Source organism: Sphaerodactylus townsendi, linkage group LG11, assembly GCF_021028975.2.
Source record: "Sphaerodactylus townsendi isolate TG3544 linkage group LG11, MPM_Stown_v2.3, whole genome shotgun sequence".
Lineage (NCBI taxonomy): Eukaryota > Metazoa > Chordata > Lepidosauria > Squamata > Sphaerodactylidae > Sphaerodactylus > Sphaerodactylus townsendi.
In genome coordinates, this window is record NC_059435.1 from 51,357,034 (window position 1) to 51,379,079 (window position 22,046).

The 22,046-nt window shown below is 46.0% G+C and overlaps 3 protein-coding genes across 5 annotated transcripts in view; 2 read left to right on the forward strand and 1 right to left on the reverse strand.

The window, feature by feature from the left end:
• Positions 1-590: 590 nt before the first annotated feature.
• CLXN (calaxin) lies at positions 591-7,702 on the forward strand. 3 transcript variants are annotated; one of them, XM_048510376.1, is made up of 6 exons: positions 593-789; positions 1,570-1,725; positions 3,214-3,318; positions 4,066-4,217; positions 4,710-4,814; positions 7,367-7,702. In XM_048510376.1, exons 1-6 carry the CDS (start codon positions 732-734, stop codon positions 7,415-7,417), a joined length of 627 nt encoding a protein of 208 aa, XP_048366333.1. In that variant the 5' UTR covers positions 593-731; the 3' UTR covers positions 7,418-7,702. The 3 variants fall into 3 exon arrangements, with proteins under 3 accessions (XP_048366332.1, XP_048366333.1, XP_048366335.1); XM_048510375.1 differs by lacking the exon at positions 7,367-7,702 and having other exon boundaries at positions 591-789; positions 4,710-5,206; XM_048510378.1 differs by lacking the exons at positions 593-789; positions 7,367-7,702 and adding an exon at positions 2,183-2,270 and having other exon boundaries at positions 1,591-1,725; positions 4,710-5,206.
• Positions 7,244-14,479, reverse strand: RBM48 (RNA binding motif protein 48). The gene is made up of 5 exons (XM_048510368.1): positions 13,903-14,479; positions 12,369-12,559; positions 12,002-12,138; positions 9,781-10,307; positions 7,244-7,867 (listed from the first exon to the last, which is right to left on the reverse strand). Exons 1-5 carry the CDS (start codon positions 14,017-14,019, stop codon positions 7,775-7,777), a joined length of 1,065 nt encoding a protein of 354 aa, XP_048366325.1. The 5' UTR covers positions 14,020-14,479; the 3' UTR covers positions 7,244-7,774.
• PEX1 (peroxisomal biogenesis factor 1) overlaps positions 14,355-22,046 on the forward strand; it is a 32,725-nt gene continuing 25,033 nt past the window's right edge. Inside the window, 2 exon segments of the mRNA XM_048510365.1 lie at positions 14,355-14,420; positions 14,422-14,490. Of these exon segments, the coding sequence (XP_048366322.1) occupies positions 14,370-14,420; positions 14,422-14,490 (120 nt within the window). The 5' untranslated portion in view covers positions 14,355-14,369.

The following is a 22,046-nucleotide window of genomic DNA, read 5'->3' on the forward strand; positions in this document are numbered from 1 at the left end:
ATGTGCAGACAACAGAGATCAGCTCTCCTGGAGTAAATGACTGCTGGGGGGCGGGGGGGGGGGAACTGTATGGCATTACAAGCCACCCTCCACTTTGAAGTCTTCAGGGGCTTCGCAACTTGGAATTGACCACTCCTCCTATGGCCTCTTCCCCCACCCCCACCCCTCATCTGTACATTTTATCTTTCTTCCTTTTTTTGGAGTTAAGACTTCCTCTATGCTGAACCTCTTCCATTCTTTCTCTTTCGTTCCTCTGTCCTTCAGAACAAGCCTTTTCCATCTTTCATGGCCCCTCTTCCACCCCCGCCCTCCATTGTTCTCTCAGGGCATTCTGTGTTCCTCATAGTAACCAGAACCTCACCACGGTCTGCCCTTCTTCCTAGCAACTCCCCATATGCAAAACACAGAGGTGACCACCGCAAAACAGCTTTTCCCAGCTCAAACCGGCTTCGAGGGGGCGACCTCAAAGGCTGCTCGTTTGCCGTCTCAAATAACTACTTTTTACAATTATTTGTTTACTTGGCTTTTAACTGGGTGAACTAAATGAATGAGTAAAGGCAGCAGCGTTGCCCTTTTTTGGCCCTGGCTTCCCTCCCCACTGAGGTTACATTCCCAGTCCCACCCTCTTGACGGGAGGTTCGGCTGGAGTGCCGCTGTCTGTTGCCACGGTAGCCGCTTTGAGGGGTGGAGAAGCAGCAGCAGCAGCAGCAGCAGCAGAGGCCGCGGAGAGAATGAACAGGAAAAAGCTGCAGAAGCTGACCGACTCCTTGTGCAAAAGCGCTAAGCACTGTGAGTACGGGGCGAGCCTTGCCTTCCTCCTCGCCTCTTGCCCCCTCGTGCCCCTTCATTTCAGTCCCGTTCTCTCAAAACCTGCCCTTCCTTGCCGCTCTTTCCCCTCCTGCTCAGCCGCTGTCATTAATAGCCCATCCACCGCTTCTTCCAAGGCCCTTAGGGCAGAGTACAGGGTTCTCCTTTCCTCATTTTATCCCCACAACAGACCTGTGCGATTGTCCCAAGGTGATCCCAGTAACCTTAAGGTCGATGGTAGGGTTGCCAGCCTCCAGGTAGCACCTGGAATTAGATGTGATTTCCAGACCACAGATAAAAGTTCCCCTGGAGGGTGGGCCCTATGGCATTGCACCTTGCTAAGGTCTCTCTTCTCCCCAAAACCTGCCCCCAGGCTTCACCCCACCCAAAAAAAACACCACCCCTCCAGGTCTTTCCCAGCACATAGCTGGCAAACCTAAATCAGAATCTCAGTCCAGGTCTCCTGGATCCTAACCTCACACTCTAAACACACATAAGTTAAAAGAACAAAGATCTGTTCGCAGCTAAAAGCTAAGTAAATATTATGAATGCTTATTTAAAATTATTTTCCTTCTTCTAAATTTACATATAACATAAACTGCACTGATCTTTGAACTGTGGAGAAAGCTTGAACCTTGAGGAAAGGGTGTATAGATATTTAATAATTAAATACATTAAAATAAAAGGACACATAATACATATTTCGGTGTGTTCCTTCATAGCATTGTTTCGTTTCAATGATTTTCCTGGCTTATTTTATAGTCAATAAATTTGAAGTGGAATGCCTCATAAAACTTTTCAACACCTTGGGAGTAGAGCCTAGTGAACGACATGCAGTTGTTGGCTTAGATCGTAACTCATTCCGAAATATCCTGCATGTCACATTTGGAATGACAGACGACATGATTATGGACAGAGGTGAGTGGAAAAGCATTTTTGCAAATATATACTTAGGTGTTTTCTCACAGAAGTCTTGAAAAGATATATCATTTTCAGGTGATTAAAAATTTGCTGGATAGCCTGGTGCAAGCCTGCATTACCTCAGTGTTTTGTTGTATATTTCACTATTCATGATGCATTTCATTATTTATTTGCTTTATTGTTTATTGTTTCTAATTTTCGTCATCGAATGGCATTGCTCAGCAGATGTGATATTTGATTCCATTGACTTACACTGTGTAAAGTTCCATAAGTCTGCATGCAAAAGGTGGATTATAAAGTAAATAAAATAATAAATACCTAGAAGTACTTCCTTTTCGACGGAAGTTGGTTTCCGTTGGAAGAGGGAGGACATGTTGTGATGTCACCCCATGGGTCCGTAATGACCCAGTGCCTTTACTTTTTAAAGTACTCATAAGTGGATTAATTCTGCTAGGCATGCAGGTTGATGGCTGCAGTGAGGAAGGAAATGGGGACAAAATCTATTCATCTCTTCTCTCAGCAGAGGTCCCCTAATGGAAGAGGTAAGAACAGTGATTTTACCCCCTCCCTCACTGATCCATCCAACTATTAATCCATCCTGGTTTTGTGATGCTAGCAATCAAATTTCCCAGGCTCAGAAATGGCTGCTGGAAGAGGGCAAATTGTGAGAGGATATGAAACCACCACCATCTTTTGTTAATGAATTACTAGTTCTAACCTGATATCATCTGAAGCTCTTATTTCACAGTGATGTAGAATTGTTTCTGAATTATAGCTGGGGTGCTAAGGGCCGCTGCATGCCCAGAGATAGTTGTACGCTTTTTCAACAGTAGGTCCTCATGTTATTTCACAAATTGCTTTTGAAAGTCTCAGGCCCCTTCCGCACACGCAAAATAATGCGTTTGCAAACCACTTTCACAACTGTTTGCAAATGGATTTTGCTATTCCGCACAGCTTTAAAGAGCACTGAAAGCAGTTTGAAAGTGCATTATTCTGCATGTGCGGAATGAGCCTCAGTGATTTCAACAATGGTTAGCCATGTGTATGAGGGGGATGCTGTGGCTTGAGAATTACAAACCTAATGTGGAGGTGGGTGGACAGTAATTGCAGTGCCCTGTAGATTCTGACTTGTGTATAAAGAATTATTTGGAATTTTCTTAGTCAATTTCTGAATAGCTGGCTGGTAAATAGTGGAGTTAAAACTCCTTTCTGGACTTGCTTGTGATGTTAAAAGCACAAGCATCCTAGAGGTGCTTGTGATTAGAATGTTAATGTAGTGAAAAGTTTGGCGAAGCAATAGTTCAATTAGTGTGACTATATAGATTTTAACTGGGTACTGAAATATTCCAGGTTCTCATATTTATTTTTATGTTGAGCTTGGAGTTTCAAAACCTTGCTGGGTTGGCCAACATTTGAGAGGCAAAGTTTTAATTTAACCATAACTATGTCAGTTGAATACATAAAAGTACTTTGTTCTACTTTCAGTGTTCCGTGCTTTTGACAAAGACAATGATAGTTGTGTCAGTGTAACAGAATGGGTAGAAGGCTTATCAATATTTCTTCGTGGGACACTGGAAGAAAAAATAAAATGTAAGGTTCCTTTAGTACAAGCAGGTTTATGTCAGTTTTAAATCTAGGGCAATTTTTTTCTATTTGAATGCTATATAAAATACATTAAAAACATATAGGTATGAGATGTTACACTATAATTTACAACAAAGAAGAGTGTGGTTAGACTAAGACAAAAATGTAAAAAATCAGCTATCACATATGCCCTTCAGAAATGCATCAGAAAAAATATTAATGCAATCAGTAAATATTCCTTCCTGTTCCTTTACTTTAGCAACCTCCTGTTGTGTATTTCTTCAAAAACCAGGTTCAAGATACATTTCCCAATTTAGGAAGCATATCTATTTTGATGCTGTTTCCTTTCATTTTTACTCCCAAGAAAGTCAATTTTCGTTTTGAATATGCTTGGCCCAAAGATGTAATGCTTTGGGTTAACTGTGTTAGGGTTCTGTTTGTAGAAACACACCATTTTAATGGAACATCAGTGGTTCTTGTTGTGAAAGAAAGGTCCAGCTCTAGGGAAAAAAGATGTGAGTACAGTCAGATTGTTCAAATCACACACACACACATCTAAATTATGCCTGTACAGTAACTTAAGAAAAAGTCCCACAAAATATCCATGAGTATGTTATCATGAGGAATACTTTCTTGTTATTTATTTAATCATACACAACCACCATTGAGCAACATTTATGTAGTACCTGGATGATCTGAGAAGAGCTTTTGTTATATGCTTGCTTTACATTAAATAAATTATGCTTTCCAAAGACTGCTTTGATGTCTATGACCTGAACAGCGATGGATACATTTCACGGGAGGAAATGTTTCATATGCTGAAGAACAGCCTTCTGAAACAACCTTCAGAAGAAGATCCTGATGAAGGAATTAAAGATTTAGTAGAAATAACATTAAAGAAAATGGTAAGCAACATAACTGCAAGACGAGTTTCTCAGATATATCGGATATTCTTTGCACACATCTAATCTTAATTATGAATTAGAAGAGTTGTGTATAATGATCCAATCTACAGATTCACCTTTATATGTAACAAGATCAAGCTCAGTCACTCCAAAAATAACTACAAATATAATCCATGTAATCTCTGTTAATTGTACTGGTTGGCAGCAGCGTCATTGGAATGTAAGATCAAAAATATTTTTCAAAACAGAAGGCAAGTCCGATAGAGTCCTATACAGCAGCTATGCCCAGGGTTGTAATGTTATATGTGAACTGTTTTAGATTTCAGTTTGTTGACATGCATCTTAATAGAAGATAACTGATTCCACTGCCAGTATGGAAGAAACTAAATACTAAATACTTAAATAAATAAAAATCCTAAATATTCACTTAGTCATATAGCACACTAACGGTGGCAACTGAAATGGCTAAGAATGCCTGCTCTCCTTTTGTAGGATTATGACCATGATGGCAAACTGTCTTATACGGATTTTGAAAAGGCTGTAAGAGATGAAAATCTCCTTTTAGAAGCATTTGGACCATGTTTGCCTGATATGAAGGTATATATCCAATGTGTATCAGAACACAGAACTGATGTATGTGGTAAACCCATTCTAATACAATCTTATGCATGTTTGGGGTGTTATGTGGTTATCTGCATGACTGTGTTCTAGTAGCATTTTCTCCAAGAACACAGCCATACAGCCTGGAAACCACACAACACCCCAGTGATTCTGGCCATGAAAGCCTTCAACAATACATTATGCATGTTTACTCCAAGGTAAGCCTTGTTGTGTTAAATGTGGCACACTCTTCTGCATAAGATTTTACTGTTTGCTGAATATATTAGGGTGAATTTCCAACCCCAATATTAACTATTAAGTACAGTGCACTGAAATGTCCATTTTCCAATGAGAAGAAGAGCTTGGATTTATATTCCCCCTTTCTCTCCTGTAGGAGACTCCTGTAGGAGACTTTAAGGGGCTTGAAATCTCCTTGCCCTTCCCCGCTCACAACAAACACCCTATGAGGTGGGTGGGGCTGAGGAAGTTCAAACAGATCAACAGAAACAAAAATCAAGGTTATCAAAATGGAGATCTTAAACTCAGAAAGGTTTAACTTAACAAAAGGATGTTTTTATTTTAACAAAACCCATGTTTGTCAAATCAGCAAGCCATCTGTATAAACATAAACAATGATTTCTTAAATATTTCAGTCAGATACCCTTACTCAGTTTTCCCAGGCAATTAATTCAATTCAGTACAAATTTAGAAATGTTTGAATTCTATTGATTTCAAGAGGATTTCAGCGCATTTAACCAAGAGAAGGATTGGACCTTTATGCTGCACATGCTTCTCTCCTGGGACTGTAAAGGCTGTCTGTGGCGTTTGCACTACAGCTTAGAGGCTTATTTTTTAAATTGAGTTGCACTAACTGCTTCCACAACCCCCAGAGAAAAACATATGTTGAACAAAGATATTAGAGGACCCTGCTACGATGTGTTTTCCTTCTGTGTTTGCTGCAGATCCCATATTTGATCCAGTCCATACATTGTTATGGGTTCAGGTACTCCAAAGGGCATCAGTGGGAAGTACCACATGTGTGGCTGTGAAGGCTGTACAAAGGAAATCTAGACTGGGAAAATCAAGTGCTAAGCAACTTCTCCATCTTCCTTCCCACATTGGCATTCCATAGTACTGGTTATGCAGTGACAGGGATAAAAAATAGTTGATGGACTACAGTGGGATAACTGAACAACCAGTAAGTGCAGAGAACGAAAAAGTAGTAAAGGGCTCTCCCCAGTGACAACCCAATCAACTAGCTAACTAATATTAGATGCACAGCAAATCCAGATGTCTTTGGAAGTCCCGAGCTACAGGGAAGCAATTGTCTAGGGCACGCAGAGTTTGATACAACAGAAAATAACTCTCCTAACTGAAAAAGGACCTAAGAGGGAATTTGATAAGGAAACTCAGACCTTGAATGAGAACTGTATACTGGCTTTGTTCTATGTTCTCAAATGATACCATGCTTCTACTTTTAAACCAGGAAATTTTTTTTTGAGAAATTCAAAGCTAGCAGGTATGACGACGAGTAGGTTACAGTAAAAAATACTGTAATCTTTCTATGGCCGTTTCCGCACGGCGTGGAGGCGGAATTCTGCCGGCGTGGAGGCGGAGGCCGTTCGCATGCAGGCATGCGGACGGCCTCTGGAGAGGTCGGCAGACAGCAGGCGGCTCCGCATGGAGCCGCCTCTTCCCCCCTTCCCTTTCCCATGTACCTCTCGTGTCGCCGTCCTGCGGGCCTCCTCAGCCCCGCCCACGCTGCCCTCCGACCTCCAGGGGTCGGAGGACAGCGAGGGAGGGACTTAGGAGGCCAGCAGGACGGCGACACGAGAGGTACATGGGAAAGGGAAGGGGAAACAGCGTGTTCCCGGCGGTGCGGTTTGCACCGCGCCGCCGGGAAGACGCTTTCCCCTCAACAACAACCCTTTAAAGGGTTGTTGTTTAGGGCGGCCTGACGCCGCCCTGGGGGAGGGGGAGCGCAGTCAGGTCAAACGGCGGCCTGGGGGTGAACGGCTGTGCGAACGGCCTGTGCGAATGGCCTGTGCGAACGGTGGCCTGGGGGCGGCGTTTTTACCGGCCCTAGGCCGTCGTTTTTGGCCCGTGCGGAAAGGGCCTATGCAAATTCCATAACAGTCATGACATTTAGTGATGAGATGGCAGAGAACTGCCAAAATACAACAGAAAGTATAAAATACATAGATCAATATCCAAAAGAACTGCACATCTAGGTCTGCCTGCCCAAGGGAGACATACAGATGTCTCCTCTCAAGTACCAAATTGCTATTAGCTGATGGGATTCTCAGACCAAATTGTGATGTGAAGCGCAGAGGGAAAGAACCTGCTACTTAAAGCCCAACTGGAAGTCCTTGTACACTAAAGTAAATTCTTAGAGCTCAATGAAAATAAAGAACAGGAGAAAAAAAGACAGAGAAAGACTGAGAAAATGTATTTCTTTAGACATATAAATTGAGGAATATATTCTAAAAGATTAAAGTTCTTTAATTACATATTAAATGTTTTTTCAAACCTAATGTTTTCTTTTTCAGTGTGGGATGGCATTTGAAGCACAGGCGTTTCAAGAGTCCTCTGATTTGTAGCTCTGCAAAATACACTACGTGACTTAATATGGAAAAACACCAGTAGCATTTTTAGGTCAAGAAGGAAAGTCATCTGTTGCCTACCAACAGTTAGAATGCCTCAGTTTGGGGAATTTTTTTTGTTGAGAATAAGAGACAATGGGAAATATTGAGATGTTCCTGATCTCCTGTGAAGTAAGATATTTATAGACACTTTAATAATGGGACAAAAAAATTAAAACAAAATTCAGCATAATGAATAGGAAAATAAAACATACAAAAAGCATTTTGATATTGTGAAATCAAGCTGTACTACATTGCTTTGTGAACAGTCGAAACAGTATCTTTTACATACACAAAAGATGCTGCCGGTAGTGTTTAGATCCGTCGTCTTTGTTTCACAGTTGGCTTTGTGAGACAATTCAGTGATGTCTCCCCAGATAGTTCTGCAACTTGATCAGGGATTGCAACCTTTTTTAAGAGAGAAAAATCTGATCTTAGTATGTTGTATCCTTTCATTCGACCATTATTGTAGATCTTTAAAACTAATAATGATCTAATAATTGAAGAAGATGGACCATGTAGAGACTCCTTATCTCAATGGATCCTCTGAACAACTTTCCAACAAACCCTTTTGCACATTCATTTTATTTCCTGATCACCTTACCTTCTTCCCCTTCACTATGGTGCCCAAGCACATCCCAAAAGCAAGGACAGTCTGTTCAGCCACTGCCTATAAACAATCTCTGCAAGTTCTGTTTGCTTCTATAAGCACTATAAGCTTTAAGTCAGTGGTGGTGAACCTATGGCACGGGTGCCAGAGGTGGCACTCAGAGCCCTCTCTGTGGGCACGTGCAGAGTCGCCCCCCCTCCCCCACACATCTAGGCTGGCCTGGGCCACTGGGCTTGATTATTAGCATTAAACCTAACACCTACTTTTGGGGAAGAAGTGTAGGTAACCCTGTTAAGCGCTGTTAAACCCCCTGATTTTCATGTGAAGAACTAAAGTGTGATCCTTTACCTGGGAGTAAACTCGGTTGCTGGCAATGGGGCTTGTTTTTGAGTAAACCCTCCTAGGGTCGTGATTCACCTGTTGGAAGAGTTGCACGGTTGCTTCAAAGCAAAGCCACCGACTACCACCAAGCTTACTCCCCAGTAACACATGCCTCGGAGCCAACTGTTTTTTCTAAACTAAAACCTCAGTATTCAGGTTAAATTGCTGTGTTGGCACTTTGCCATAAATAAGTGGGTTTGGGGTTGCAATTTGGGCACTTGGTCTCAAAGAGGTTCGATATCACTGCTTTAGGTGGTGACATCAAGTGAGTGGGGAAACTGATGACAGGTAACTGGTACCAAATGGGAGCCCTCACTGAATTTGGCTAAAATGAAATCACTTACATGGACAGAAGATGACTTAGGCCCCTTCCGCACATGCAGAATAATGCACTTTCAATCCACTTTCACAACTGTTTGCAAATGGATTTTGCTATTCCGCACAGTAAAATCCAGCTGCAAAGTGCATTGAAAGTGGATTGAAAGTGCATTATTCTGCATGTGCGGAAGAGGCTAAAGTATTTCAAATAGCCTTCATACTTTTCATATAAAGAAAAAGGAAATAGTTTCTCTTTCATGTTCTAGTTTAAATTATTTTGCCCCTCATTTAACTAATGATTAGTGAAAGGCAATAGTCTGAGAACTACTGCCTGTGATACATTTTCATATTTAAAGCAGATTTTAAATTAATAGTTATGTCATTCACAGCATAAAGAACTTGTCCATGATACACAAGGAGCAACTCAACAGTTTTCCATTCAGCACTCAGATACATTTTGAGAGGAAAAATCTGCAATGCACACAAAATGAGCAGTATTAAATCACTGATACTATATGCATTTTGTACTGAGGAATCTGCTTCTAGCATTATGTAGTGGCCCTAAAAATTGCAATCCAAAGCACATTTCTGTACAAATTTGCCAAAATCAAAAGGAATTGCTTCCAAATGTACCCCATAAATTATGGGGTAAGCATTCTCTATATACAAATTAGTTTATACTTATGATTCAAACAGACAATTTCTAATTTCTATTTTAGGAGAGGCTGCTGTAACTTAGTCACAAAAGGTGTTTGCGTCTAATTCTAAAAACTTATTTCCAACTATTGTTTAGATAATCCACAGCCTGAGCAGTAAATATTAAACTAGAAATATAATGGTCAGTTTTGGAGAGTTTGCATATTTACCAATATTAAAGTCTCTACAAAAGATAAATATAAGCACACTATCTTGTTTTCCTTTCCATGGAAGTGCTGCGTTTACTCCTGAAAAACGTTTCATGTAACTTTAGAACTACCCGCCACATTAAATTAGAGTTTACCACATAACATACCTCCTTAAGCTTATTTCGAATTAAGACTGCTGAGGTGTTCAGCGATTCATCATCCATGTCTATTTTAGGTGGTTCTGGCAGCCTTGGACCAATAAGTATTTCTGCATTATCAGAGTCTTTCCCAATAAGAGCAAATCTGTTGCCTTCATCTCGTCGTCTTTTTCTTTCCTGTAACTGAGTTGTTCGAGGCATAAATCTACTGAGTCCATTGTCACAAGCAAATTCTCTGTGCAGGCTGCAGTGAGCGGGTATGCTCTGGGTTCCCTGTTGAACATTCTGAGGCATTAGTGACCACTGGTTACAGTACACAGATGATTCAGCACAGTCACTAGCATACTGGGGTGCTGACAATGTATCCTGACAGCACTCTTCAGAAGCAGAGGCCACATTGTTCAATGACTGTTTATAACAGGGTAACTGTGCAGGTACATTCCAGTTATTAGTAGCTATTTCAGACGTATGAACTCCAGGAGCATCTGGCTTTTGAAAACACGTTTTCAAAATCTGTTTCTTCACTTGAAACTGATCTTAAACAGAGTAGTAAAAACATTTAGAATACCATTTTATTTTTAGCGAAAAACAACTATATGATGTACAACTGGATTTCATTAATAAGATTGGCACTAGTGGTATTCCTAAATCAGTTTTCATGTTTTGATCTTTCACATTCTTTGAACCTAGAGGAACCCTATTAATTTGGGTCAGAGGAAAAGTGTACCTGTGGTCCTATTCAATCAATTATATCATCCCAACGCTTTTTAAATGGAGGAGGAAACGCCCAAAATGTTTAATTATCCCAGATTACAGGATGAAATTAGAGCTGGAGGAATGTGTGCTGTTCCCCAAGCCACTCCCCCAAAGTCTCCCACACAGCTCTGGGAAGGAGAGATAAAGAAATACACTCATACTGTAACTTTCAAGTTCAGGATGAGGTGAAGAAAAAAGGCAGGCTACAAAATTGTGCAGCCAGGTCAGTTAGTATATACAGCTAGACCAGTAGTCTCACATTTTCAGACATTAAGCCAATTTATCATTGGGCCCACAGCAAAAAAGTGATATGAAGTCATGTGATAGTAGAGTCACTTGCAAGGAAAACACAGCAGAAACAGAGTTATTATTTCTCTGGTGTCATGGCTAGGAATGTGGGCAACAAACTACAAGGGTCAGGGACCAAAAATAAAGAACCAGCCAGGATCAGAGCCATGGAAGAATCTCTGGCCGTTTCCGCAAGACGTTCTACCCTGTCAGCCTCTCCATCGCCGGCGAAGAATTCACGCCGGCGCGGAGGCTGGCGGCTGCAGCCGCTCGCGATGCACGACAGCGGACGGGCCTCTAGCAGAGGCCGGTGAACAGCAGGCGTGCTCCACATGGAGTCGCCTCTTCAGCCTGCCTACTACGTCCACAAAGAGCTCACCTTGCTCCTCGTCGTCGCCTATTGAGTTCAGCCACGCTGCCCTCCCTCACCTCAGGGGTCGGAGGACAGCGCATGGGCTTCACGCTGTGCAGGAGACGCACGGGGACAAGGTGAGTGGGACGGGCAGGGAGATGCAGTATCGCCGGGCGGCGCGCGTTCGCACCGGGCCATTGGAAGACGCTCTCCAACAACCCCCCAGTTGGTTAGTGCTGTTTAGGCTGCGCCTGACGCCGCCTCTGGGAGGGTAGTCAGGTCGGGCGCCAAGCTGTGTTGCGCAGCAGCGCCTGTGGTAATGGCGGCCTGGGGCTGGCGCTTTTACCGTGGCCGCCGGGGCGCTTTGGCCCATGCGGAAAGGGCCTCTGCCATTGAGTGATCTTGCTGCCGGGTACTGCTGCTTCCCTCCACATCCACGCAGAGAAAAGCAGAAGGCAGGGTTCCGTTGATGTTTATGTATGTGTACTAGTAGCAAGAACTTTCAAAAGATTGGGAGGGAGGTTTCTACATGAGCTCATAAATAAACAAGTAGAGCTCTGTGATCCAAACATGGAAAGCGAGAACCAGAGGGAGGAAGACATAGACAGAATTGGGATTTTCCTTTTTCCTGTCCCCCATACTTTCATCTTATAAAAACTAATCTTCAAACAGCATCTCAGGAATCACAGCAATCACAGCACAAGTTATGGGGTTTGATTCTATCCTTGTAGCCCATCACACTTCAATATATAATATGGAAGACAACTAAATAGGAACAAACAAACCACAGACTGTGGACTTTAATTTTAAATGTGTATATAAGTGGCCACAAACCTTTGCAATTAATTACTTTTGCTATATACTTCCGTCGGTCTTGTAGCTTTTCTCTTGTCTCTTGTACAGTCTCAAATTCTGGGGCATAGCACACATGCAGCAAACTACCAAAGAAGTCTCCTTCATCCACCCTTTGGCTACCCTGCTAACAAAAAAAAAAAAAAGTTACACCTAAACACAGCTGTGGGCCCTTTTCTGTAGACAGTTTAAGTGTTTCTAAAAATTATTTTAACTCACAGCTAAGCTCTCAGTTACAACATTGAGAAAACCAACAAAACTGGTATTTTCATTTTAAAAGTTCAGAATCAAACCACTAAGAAATGGTGGGGAAAATATAAAGAAGTCACCATAAGTGACAAATGAGTACCTTGCACTCTGTATCTTTTGAAACTTGATCACATAAACTTCTGTAAATTCTTCTGCTGGGTAGTCATCTATGGGATTATATTCTTCAATGGTGCCGTACAATGCAAACAGCTGAACTAATTCCTTCATAACACCCAAGGCAGGGACACCTTGTATCAACAAGTATCGAGACTCTAAGTTGATAGTATACACCTGGGGAAAAATTGCTTATTTTGTAATATTATCCTCAATCTCAAAGTTCTACTTTCTTGTTAAAGCATTCTTATACGTTGTTACACCATTTGAAACCAACTTATCTAGATATAATACAAGCAACTCTAGCGTAGAACAATTCATAAAAATTGGACTAACATAACATAATCATTTAAATCTTAAAGCATGCATGCTATATTCTTTCCCACTGAAAGACAAAAGTGCGATCAGTAATGCTTTGGCAGAACAGACAGAGCACCATGGTTCCACACATCTCTAAGCATTGTTTGGACAGATGTACGCGGACAAGGGAGGTTTCCTTTGGTGTTTCAGTAGGGGGAGGGGTGGAATGGATGAAACTGGCAGCAGATGAATTCATAATTCTATTTGTATGTATAGTCTGTAGGGACAGACTACAGCTGTGTCCAAACTCCATCACTGAACATGCCAGTTATATTCACTTAGTGTTCTGGGAGCCACACGTGGATAGTATAGTAACCATAGTCATTTCCCTTTTTCAGCAAACCTGAGATTCATACTGGCCTTTTTCATTCCATTCTTTAATTTCTGGAAGACAGTGTAGATGTTACCTTACACTGAAGTGTTACAAAAAATCAAGGATTTATGCAAGAAGCTAGTTAACTGTGGTCCTTTAATTATGATTTTAATTGCAATACAATTTAGCTAATCCTGTTAGGGCTTATGAAAGCCCCCATTCTCATGTGAATTTTCTTAAATTTTCTTTAAAGTTGGCTGACTACTGGGAAATAAAGAAATTGTTCTCACTCTTCCTATTCCTATATAATCTAAGTAAATGAATTAGATTTTATGGCACATCAGCATCTGCACCTATTCCAAGATAAACCCAAAACTGAATGTAAGCATTGAAGCCAAACTTTTAGAGAATTTGCATTATGCCACACATATTCACCAGCATTTCCCTCTCTGGTTTTATTATTTTCCCTGCCTAGCAGCAACTTCGACATTATGAAACAGAGGACAGGCTTTCACGACACTTACTTACCCGCTATCTTTTTACCTGGAGAAACCAAGCATTAACTCAGTAGTACTAAATCCCCTGATGCCTTAGTGGAGTCGCCTTCCTCGAATGACAACAGAAACCTAAGACCTTCTTGAGTATAAGGCGTGCGCTCTGAGCCACAAACACATTTATGTACATATCCCGGGCAGCTGAAGCCCAATCACTAAAAGCTTTTCGTACGGTAAACCTGTCAACTTTTAAAACGCCACAAGATTCCCATTTATTTGCCTTTGCTCTACTAGACGAACAAAGGTACGTCGGAAGACAAGGGAATTGTATCGTCTTTCTTCCTCCCCTGTACCTTGACAGCTCGAGGTCTTCGCCCCTCACGATATTTGGCCCGCGAGGCGCAGACCGCTCGCTGCGCGTGGTGTTGATAAACTCCGCCAACTTCACCCCCTTCCGTCGCCGCCGCCATCTTTGTTTTTCGTCACGCACAACAACGGCGTCCAAACCGCTGTTCCCAGTCAGCCAATTGGGTTGAGCTGGAACTGACAGCCGCTCTTTCATTGGTGCGGCTCTGTGACGTACGGAAGTGGGTGAACGTTCGAACTGGTCGGGAAGTGACCCAGAGCCGAAACCCTCCAACCAATGGTAGAGAAGGAAAATGGGCAGGCCGCGCTGCCTCATTGGTCCGCGCTGAACCTATTAGATTAGAGTCCTGGCGAGGAGTTCCAAGGGGGTCCCGCTGGCGAATGGGTGGTCTGCTGAGGCGCCGACCGGTAAATTGCGGGGCGCTGGGATGGTCCTGGATCTCTGCAGGCGATCATGTGGGGTTGGGGGGTTCCTGGAGTAGCGGCGGTGAGTAGGCGTCTCTTTCGAGTGGCGCTCTGGAACTGGCTTCCTACACCTGCCGCCTTCTGCCACGTCCCGTCTCCGTCTGCAGCAGGTATAGGAGCGGGGGAGGACGCCTTCATCCGGGGCCTGGCAAAGAAAAGACCCGTATGGAGAGGAGCATGAGATGTTATAGATTTGGGGCTGTCCTCTCACCGGTCCCTTATCAACGCCCACCTCCTTCGTCATGATAGCCTCCCCCCCCCCCAACATTGTGATAGCAACTTGGAGGGCATGGTGGTATTTATACCTTTCCTCCAACAAGTGGGCGAACATGGAATCTGGATTCACTGTAGCACAGTTGCTATCTCAAGTACGTTGAAGTTAGTCAGCCTATCTAGTGTTTCTGCTTCAGATTGTACTGCCAGTACAAGAAGGAGCTTGTATGTTTTCAATAAGATGTACAGGAAGTATAAAGTCTGTTTGGTTCCTACACTCGCTGCGGCATTGGGAGTGAGAAACTTCTCCAGCAGAAAAGCGAAAGTCTTTCGAATCATATTTTACGTTCTGATCTGCAGTGGCGTAGGAGGTTAAGAGCTCATGTATCTAATCTGGAGAGAACCGTGGTTTGATTCCCCAGCTCTGTCAGCCTGAGCTGGGTGGAGGGCTTATCTGGGGAATCTAGACAGCCTGTACACCTCCAGACACACTCAGCTGGGTGACCTTTGGGCTAGTCACAGCTGGAGTTTCCTTCAGCTCTGCACCCACCCCACAGGGTGTTTGCTGTGAGGGAGGGAAGGGCAGCAGGCTTAAATTGTAAGCCCCTTTGAGTCTCCTGCAGGAGAGAAAGGGGGGATATAAATCCAAACTCTTCTTCTCTTTTTCTTATTCCTATTGATTAGTAGTACCTGCCACACTTTCTTGATAGATACATTTTAGAAGGGATTCTGGGGAAAAAAACCATCCTAGTAAAATTACACCCCCACACACACCCCAAACCCTTACGTGGCACAATTTTCTGCTCCTCTTCTGCAAATTTTCCTGAAATTGAATACATTCTTTCCTTGAAAGCCAGTGTGATGTCTGGTTAGAGCATTGGATTATAAGAGACAGACTATTGGCTTCCCTCACTAACTTCATTTGCCCGAGTGTTATTGTAAATTTCCCAGTGACCAAAAAATCTAAATTATGCTTTTAAAGCTTCCTGTGTTCATGGAAAAGTATACATTATTATGTTCCTCAGTTAGAATATGTTCTAGAATGCATTCATATTATTTGGGACACAGGGCTGACTTGCAGAGGTTCACCATTGCTCAAAAATGTTCCCTGCAGAACCTTTTCAGAGTTGTTCTGTGTTCCTTACTGTAGGAGTTTGGTAACATACAAGTTTGGTAACAGAACTTGCCCATCATCATTAATTGGACTTCCTCAGGAAATCTGATAAACTTCTGAAGAAAGCCAGTATTTCCCAAACAATTGATCTGCATAAGTTCTGTGTTGCAGTCAAATTTACAGTAGGCACTTGCACAGTCTTCAGATTTGTACTTTATAGATTACAGCAAAGGTTATGGTTGGTTTTAAAAGAAATGAGTGTGCCATTACATGTGCAATTTGTACTCTGGACAACAGTCCTTATAGTAATGACTGAATATGTAGAAACGGTATGGTTTTCAATTGGCAAAGGCATCAGAAAAGGATATATTTTGTCTCCCCATTTCTTCAGTTAGTATGTGTAGTCGTGACCGCGGGTGGTCAGCCGCGCAGCAACGAGACGCACGACGCTGCGATAACACCTCGGTGGAGAGAGTGCCAGCAGCGGGAGCTGGCGGGTGTCCGCGTGGTTCCCAGCTTAATTCTGCCGCTGCGCTGGTTCTCTGGCACCTTTTATTATGATTCTAGCCGGGGCGCAGGGAAGGGCGGAACGGGGAATTCGAGAGCTGGAGAGCTGGAGACTGAGAGATCATCATGTGATGCATGATCTCACCTGGCTGCCACGTGCATGGAGAGGGAGCATCAGTGTCTTCGGGGCTCTTAATCCTCACCTGGGGGGGCAAGACCATTGTCCCTTTGTCCGGGACACCCGTGGTTGTGGAGCCAGGTGAAGTTCATGACCTTCGTGGACTCCATCGGGATACGAGGGTGGGGGAGCTGGTGGCGACCAGAGTAGCCGCAGGGAGCGCCGGGTGCGCCAGCTGTTTATCACTTCTACGGGTGCTGCTGGGTCAGCAGTGCATCCCCTACATCTCCTCCTTTTTTTTTTACACATTAGAAGCGCTGAGGCCGGAAATGTTAGGGGATGCGATTTAAAGGGACTGCCATTCTCCTCCGGCCGCTTTTGGCTAAGCTGGTTGAGCTGTTTGTGCAACATTAGAACTTGGTTGCGATGTAAGGGAAAGTCGAGGGGTTTTCTTGGCACTATACGTTACAAGCAACATATTAGATATACATTGGAATGAAACAAGCATCCTACGTATGTACGAGGGACACAATCAAGCCAATGCAGAGCTGTACAATAGCATCTTTAACCATCTCCCTCGGGTAGCCATACGCTCCAGAGGGCTGACCACCAGTGGGGTGCAAAACGTCATACTTCAGATTAGGATACAACTGATCTTGCAGTTCACGCGACTTTCATATGAATCAAAATGGGAATTATCAGAAAGATTAAAACAACAACATATCATGTATACATTCTCACAACCCCAGGATGCAATAAACAACAAATAACTCATTGAAGGCAGCACGAGCCATCTAAGCAAGTCACTTTGAATGGTTCCTGCTGCCTCGGAGGCCAGAGCATCCAGAGCAATGCCGAGGTGGAGTTGATGGACTTCGCGAGAAGGGCACAGGCCAGCCGGCCACAATGGTCTTGAAGGCTGCTGTAAGAAGCGAAGTCCGGGACTCCCCACTCAGGGAAGCCTTCACGAGGGAGACGAACTCCGCCTGGAGAGGGGCAACCGCAATGAAGCCTCCCGCAAGAGGGGTCGAAAGGGGCAGAGTGAGGAGCTGTCATGCCGGGCCGTCCGGCTCCCCAGGGTGCGGAGCCTGAGGCAGGACGCATGGTGAGGCGGCTAAGGCAACAGGAGAGTCCCGCAGAAAGCTTCCAGCAGGGATGTGAAGTTGAAAGTTCTCTCCCGCAAGTCCAGAAACCAACCCTTGGGGAAAGCAAGATATTTCCATACACGGGGAATGTCCTCCTGCTGCATGGTTGAAGTTCCAATTACCGGTCGAAGCCGGGTGAATGGGCCCGGGTCGGTCATTCGGCCTTGCCGCTACCGGGCAATGCGGGCGCAAGTATTGGACTTGGTGGATTACGACATAGTCTTGGTGACAAGGGAGAGCCAGCTACTACCGGGAGGGTTTGGACGACGGGGTCCCTGCAGTCAGCGCCATAGAGTAATTTGATGGATGAAGCATCTATAAAGGGGCTTCTTTAAACCAGACTCCGCCAGGGAAGTCTCCAGGGGCTTTGCAAACGGGGAGCAGGCAGGAGCTTAAAGTTGGCAGGGCTCCCCGAATTCTGTGGGTAAATTGGCCCAGGCAGAAGGATCGGCAACGCTGGCAGCGCAAGTAAATTGCAATTCCGCCCAGATGTTGGTTTGGTCAAGCTCATTGCTGGGTGGCCGACCGCCACTGGCAGGAGGCAGTGCAGAGCAGGCAAAAGGATGGTGGTCAGCCGAAGTTGGGCAGTGATGATTGCAAAGCAGGGCGTACCAGAGGTTCTCGGGCTGCCTTGGGGTGGCTTCTTTTGCTGGCGCAAGCAGCTCTTTGAGCTTGGCTGGCGCCGTTGCTTTGACATTCCCCCAGGTCATCCTGGCCTCTTTGGAACTGCCTCAAGGGCCGCGGTATAAGCCGCGTCCTCGCTGAGGCCGCTGGGCGGATCCCTCCAAAGAGATCTTCGCTCCATCTCCGCGGATGGGGTTGGTTTCCTCCTGGCCTATCTCCATGGGCTTACCCTGCCGCGGCGCAAGTCGGGATCCACCGGAGATCTCGTAGGAAGAAGGATTCGAAACACACCCCTTCCCCAGGTGGTTATAGGAGGGGGGCCGTCGGTCCCGCTAGTTTGGAGAGCCGATGCATGGCGGAGGTCAAAACTCAAGTTTTGTTGGATTTAGTGTTTGATTATAAGACGACTATATAATGCAGCTAGTTCTATCTTGCAGGCGCTCATGCGAAGGGTTGCTTCGTAATGCAGTCAACTAAATTTTTCCACTCCTCTTCTTTTAAATTCATTGTTTGACAGGGAAGGGTAGAGGGTAGGCTGGCTATCCTGATGGAAGCTGGCTTCAGAGCCGCCATCAGGGTAAGCGTTGCCAGAGCAAGTGGTCCGAAAGCTTCGAGGGAGTGAGGGGGCAAGCGGACCCCTGGGGGAATCTGTGGGTATGCATGCTAATTTGCAAACATAAAAAGAGGTAATGGATGCGCTTTGGGTGCGGTGGTGGATGCATCCAGGGAGACAAAAGCAATTGTGGCGGTTAGGGGTAAAACTCCACACACAATAAAAAAGGGGAGGGGGGCCTTTCTTTGCAGGGAAAAATGTACTTTACCGCGGACCTTTGGTGGTTGGCCAATGCAAGAGGCTGGAAATGGTGCTGAATTTGTAATCTAATTATCTTAGGGAATTGCCGCTCGCTGGAAACCGCCCTTAGTATGGCTTCGCTAAGCGCCTGGCTTTCTTTGGACGCGGTATTGGTAAAGTTGCCAGGCACTAGGCAGCCATAACCCAAACAGGTTTGGGTATTAGGGGCATAATGGTGGCAGCCCTTTAACTCTGGGGCCTGTCCTGGCAGTGCTGCGGTACCAGGACGTGGGCCCAGATTTTAATCCAGGGAGGGCCAGTCAGCCAATTGGCTCTCCCGGGCCTTTGCTGGTTGAAAAATAGAGGGAAGAGAAAAGGAAAAAGAAAAGGGGGAAGCCAGTTTCCTGGCGGAAGTTCGGCGAAATGAGTCTGTGAAGGCACAATTAGGACTGGCCAATAATCTGTGCATGGGTTTATCCATCCCAGCGACTAGGGTCGCTTTGGACCTGGCTCATGAGGTCCCTTCCCCAGAGATTGACATGGGATGTCCAGGAATGATGGGCGGATCAGAGCTGCCGCCGAAGCCCTGGCTGTGGGACCGATGCCGGAGCGTATGGACGCCCGCCTCGCTGGCTTTGGTCTTCCCCCCCACCCCCCAGATGTGCGGACAGGGTCTCGTTGGTTACTGGTCAGGCCACCTCGCTGCTCTTGATGACGGTCACATCAGCCGTGTCCACCCAGGGCTCCTTGAACAGATACCCTCCTCTGCTGGTGAGCTCCAGTGATATGGGCTGGAGCTTCCGATGGGTGTTTCCACCGGGCCAAGGATGGTGGTACTGGCTGCGCCTGATGGCTGCCGTGGGCTCGCGTGGCCTTTATTAAGGGCCGACATGGCTGGCAGCGACATGGGCAGGGAGGATCGGAAGCCAAGCGCAGCTGGTTCTTGGCCGGGCAACTCCCTGGGCGGATGTTTGTCCAGGACTTTGGAGTATTTGGATGGGTCCCTGGTGCGTGCGAGTCGACATCAATTCGGGACGTATGGCGAACAATCCCTGTTCACCAGCGGGCGGAGGCCTTTGGCAGCACCAGCCCAATGGTCCCGTAGGGATGGGTTGCTACATACTGGGTTGGGGCTTAATGCAGGACCCTCGTGGGGAACTTGAAGGAGATGGCTTGGTCAGCACGGGAGCCAGATAACCAGCCACGGTAGAGGGGGGGGTGGCCTGCGTGGGTCTTGGTGTTTCGGGCCTGTTCTAGTACTCCTCCTTGGTCCTGGCTGGGAGATGCCCGGGCGCTGAAGTTTCCTGACGGGCAGTCGCTTCTCCAGCTGGAAAGCCTTCTGGCACCGGGGCATTGGGTTTTGGTGGTAAGCCTCGTGGCCTTCTTCGCCTTTGGGGAAGTTATTCCCTCCTCCATCGGGATTGTAGGCCCCCCCCCCGCTGGCTGCCTACACCCCTCCCGAAGTAGTCCCTGACTCCGCCGCACTAAAGCACCATCCTGGGGCTGTCTCCCCTGGCGTGGAGAGGAGTGCTGCGTACAGGGAGGCTAGCTTGGTGGGTGGGAGGATCCGGCCATGTCCCCGGGCAAGCTTTAAGCATTGTCGGCCAATTCAGGATCTTTGCCTAGTCCTTGATTGCTCATGCGGCACTCCAGTGGAGTATGCTTCCTGGCGAAGCAGCATTGAGGAGCCTCGCTTTGGGTCTCCCTCGCCATCTACCTCCGCCTCTTGAGAGCCTCCTGGAGCCTGTCTGGCCACCCAGCGAGGGGTTCTTGGGGTTTTGCCGCCGGATTTCGGCAGAGAAACCCTTTGGGTTGGCTGGTCGGGTATTGGGGAAACTTGATGAACGCCTCTTTAGGTATGCGATTCTCCAGAGGTATGCACCATAAGGGTATTCTGGCAGGACAATCTGATCGCTAGCTTGGCTACGGGCATCGGCCGCAGTTATGGCGTAGTGTAGGCGTCACCGAGGCTGCCCTAGCGTAGACATTGCTGGCTGGAACCTCGCTTCCCAGATCACATATTGTGCAGGGCTCAAAAGCATGGTAAAGGTGGTCTTCCAGTCAACCGAACCATTAGGGTGATTCCTGTAACCGCTTCCAGCATGCCTCTGCTACATAGGCTGGTGGACTCCTATCATTCCGCGATCGCTTATAAGCGGAGTTCGGTGGAGGATATTATAACTTAAAGGATGGTACTCGACAACTCAATAACAATGCCATCCTCCCCTCGTATCCGCGGAAGTTTTAAACGGGCATAGAGCTGCAGGATATCGGCATCGCTCTCCATTAGGGTTTCCTTTCGCAGGTCGGGCTAATACCGCTCTTAGAGGTTTGAAACGTTCCGCCATTATGTGGCTTGACGGAGGTGCTATGGCTTCCAGAAAATGAAGGCGGATGCAGTAGAGGAAGGGCGAGCCATGGGAGAATTAAAGGAGGTAGGGGAGCAAGGCAGCGGCATTGAATATATTGCGGCCCAATTTAGAGTGATAGAGAAAATTCGGGGTGAAACTGAAGTTGAAAGGTCGAAAGGAGGGCTTATCTACAGCAAGTGGTTTACAGACCTGCAGGCTGATGGCTTAACATAACATTGCCCCATCGCCAGTAGCAGTGACATCGGGCCGAGGCTCCCAGTGCTAAGAGTGCTCGATGTTTCCCTTAACTTCCAAGCGATTCAATGTCCCTCCGGGTACCATGGACATTGAGCTTCAATCTCCTCAACCAATTTGGCGCAGCTCCCCTCGCTATGGGGACCGCCGCTGCTTCGCTTAACGCTTTTAGTTCGTTAACGCGGTTCTGTCATAAGCGTTCTGCTTTTGAAGCTCCCGCTACTTACCGGTAAGTGTCCGCCGGACGAGCGAGTGTCCTAGGACTCGGGTCCCTGGATGCCGGATCCAGCCGGGATGGGCGATACCGGCGGTGGGTCCCTGGACGCGCCATCCAGCCGGACGTGCCGGTACCGCTGCCCTTCCCTGTACGTATGGTGTGCGAGGGGCGGGAGGTTCGAGGATTCCCGGTTTCGCACCAGCTTTGTAGGGTCGGACCGGGATCACAGGTCAGCTTAAGAACCAGAATTTAGACGCGGTGATAACAATATTTCTCCGGTGGAGAGTGCTAGCAGCGGGAGCTGGGTGTCCGTGGTTCCTAGCGACTCT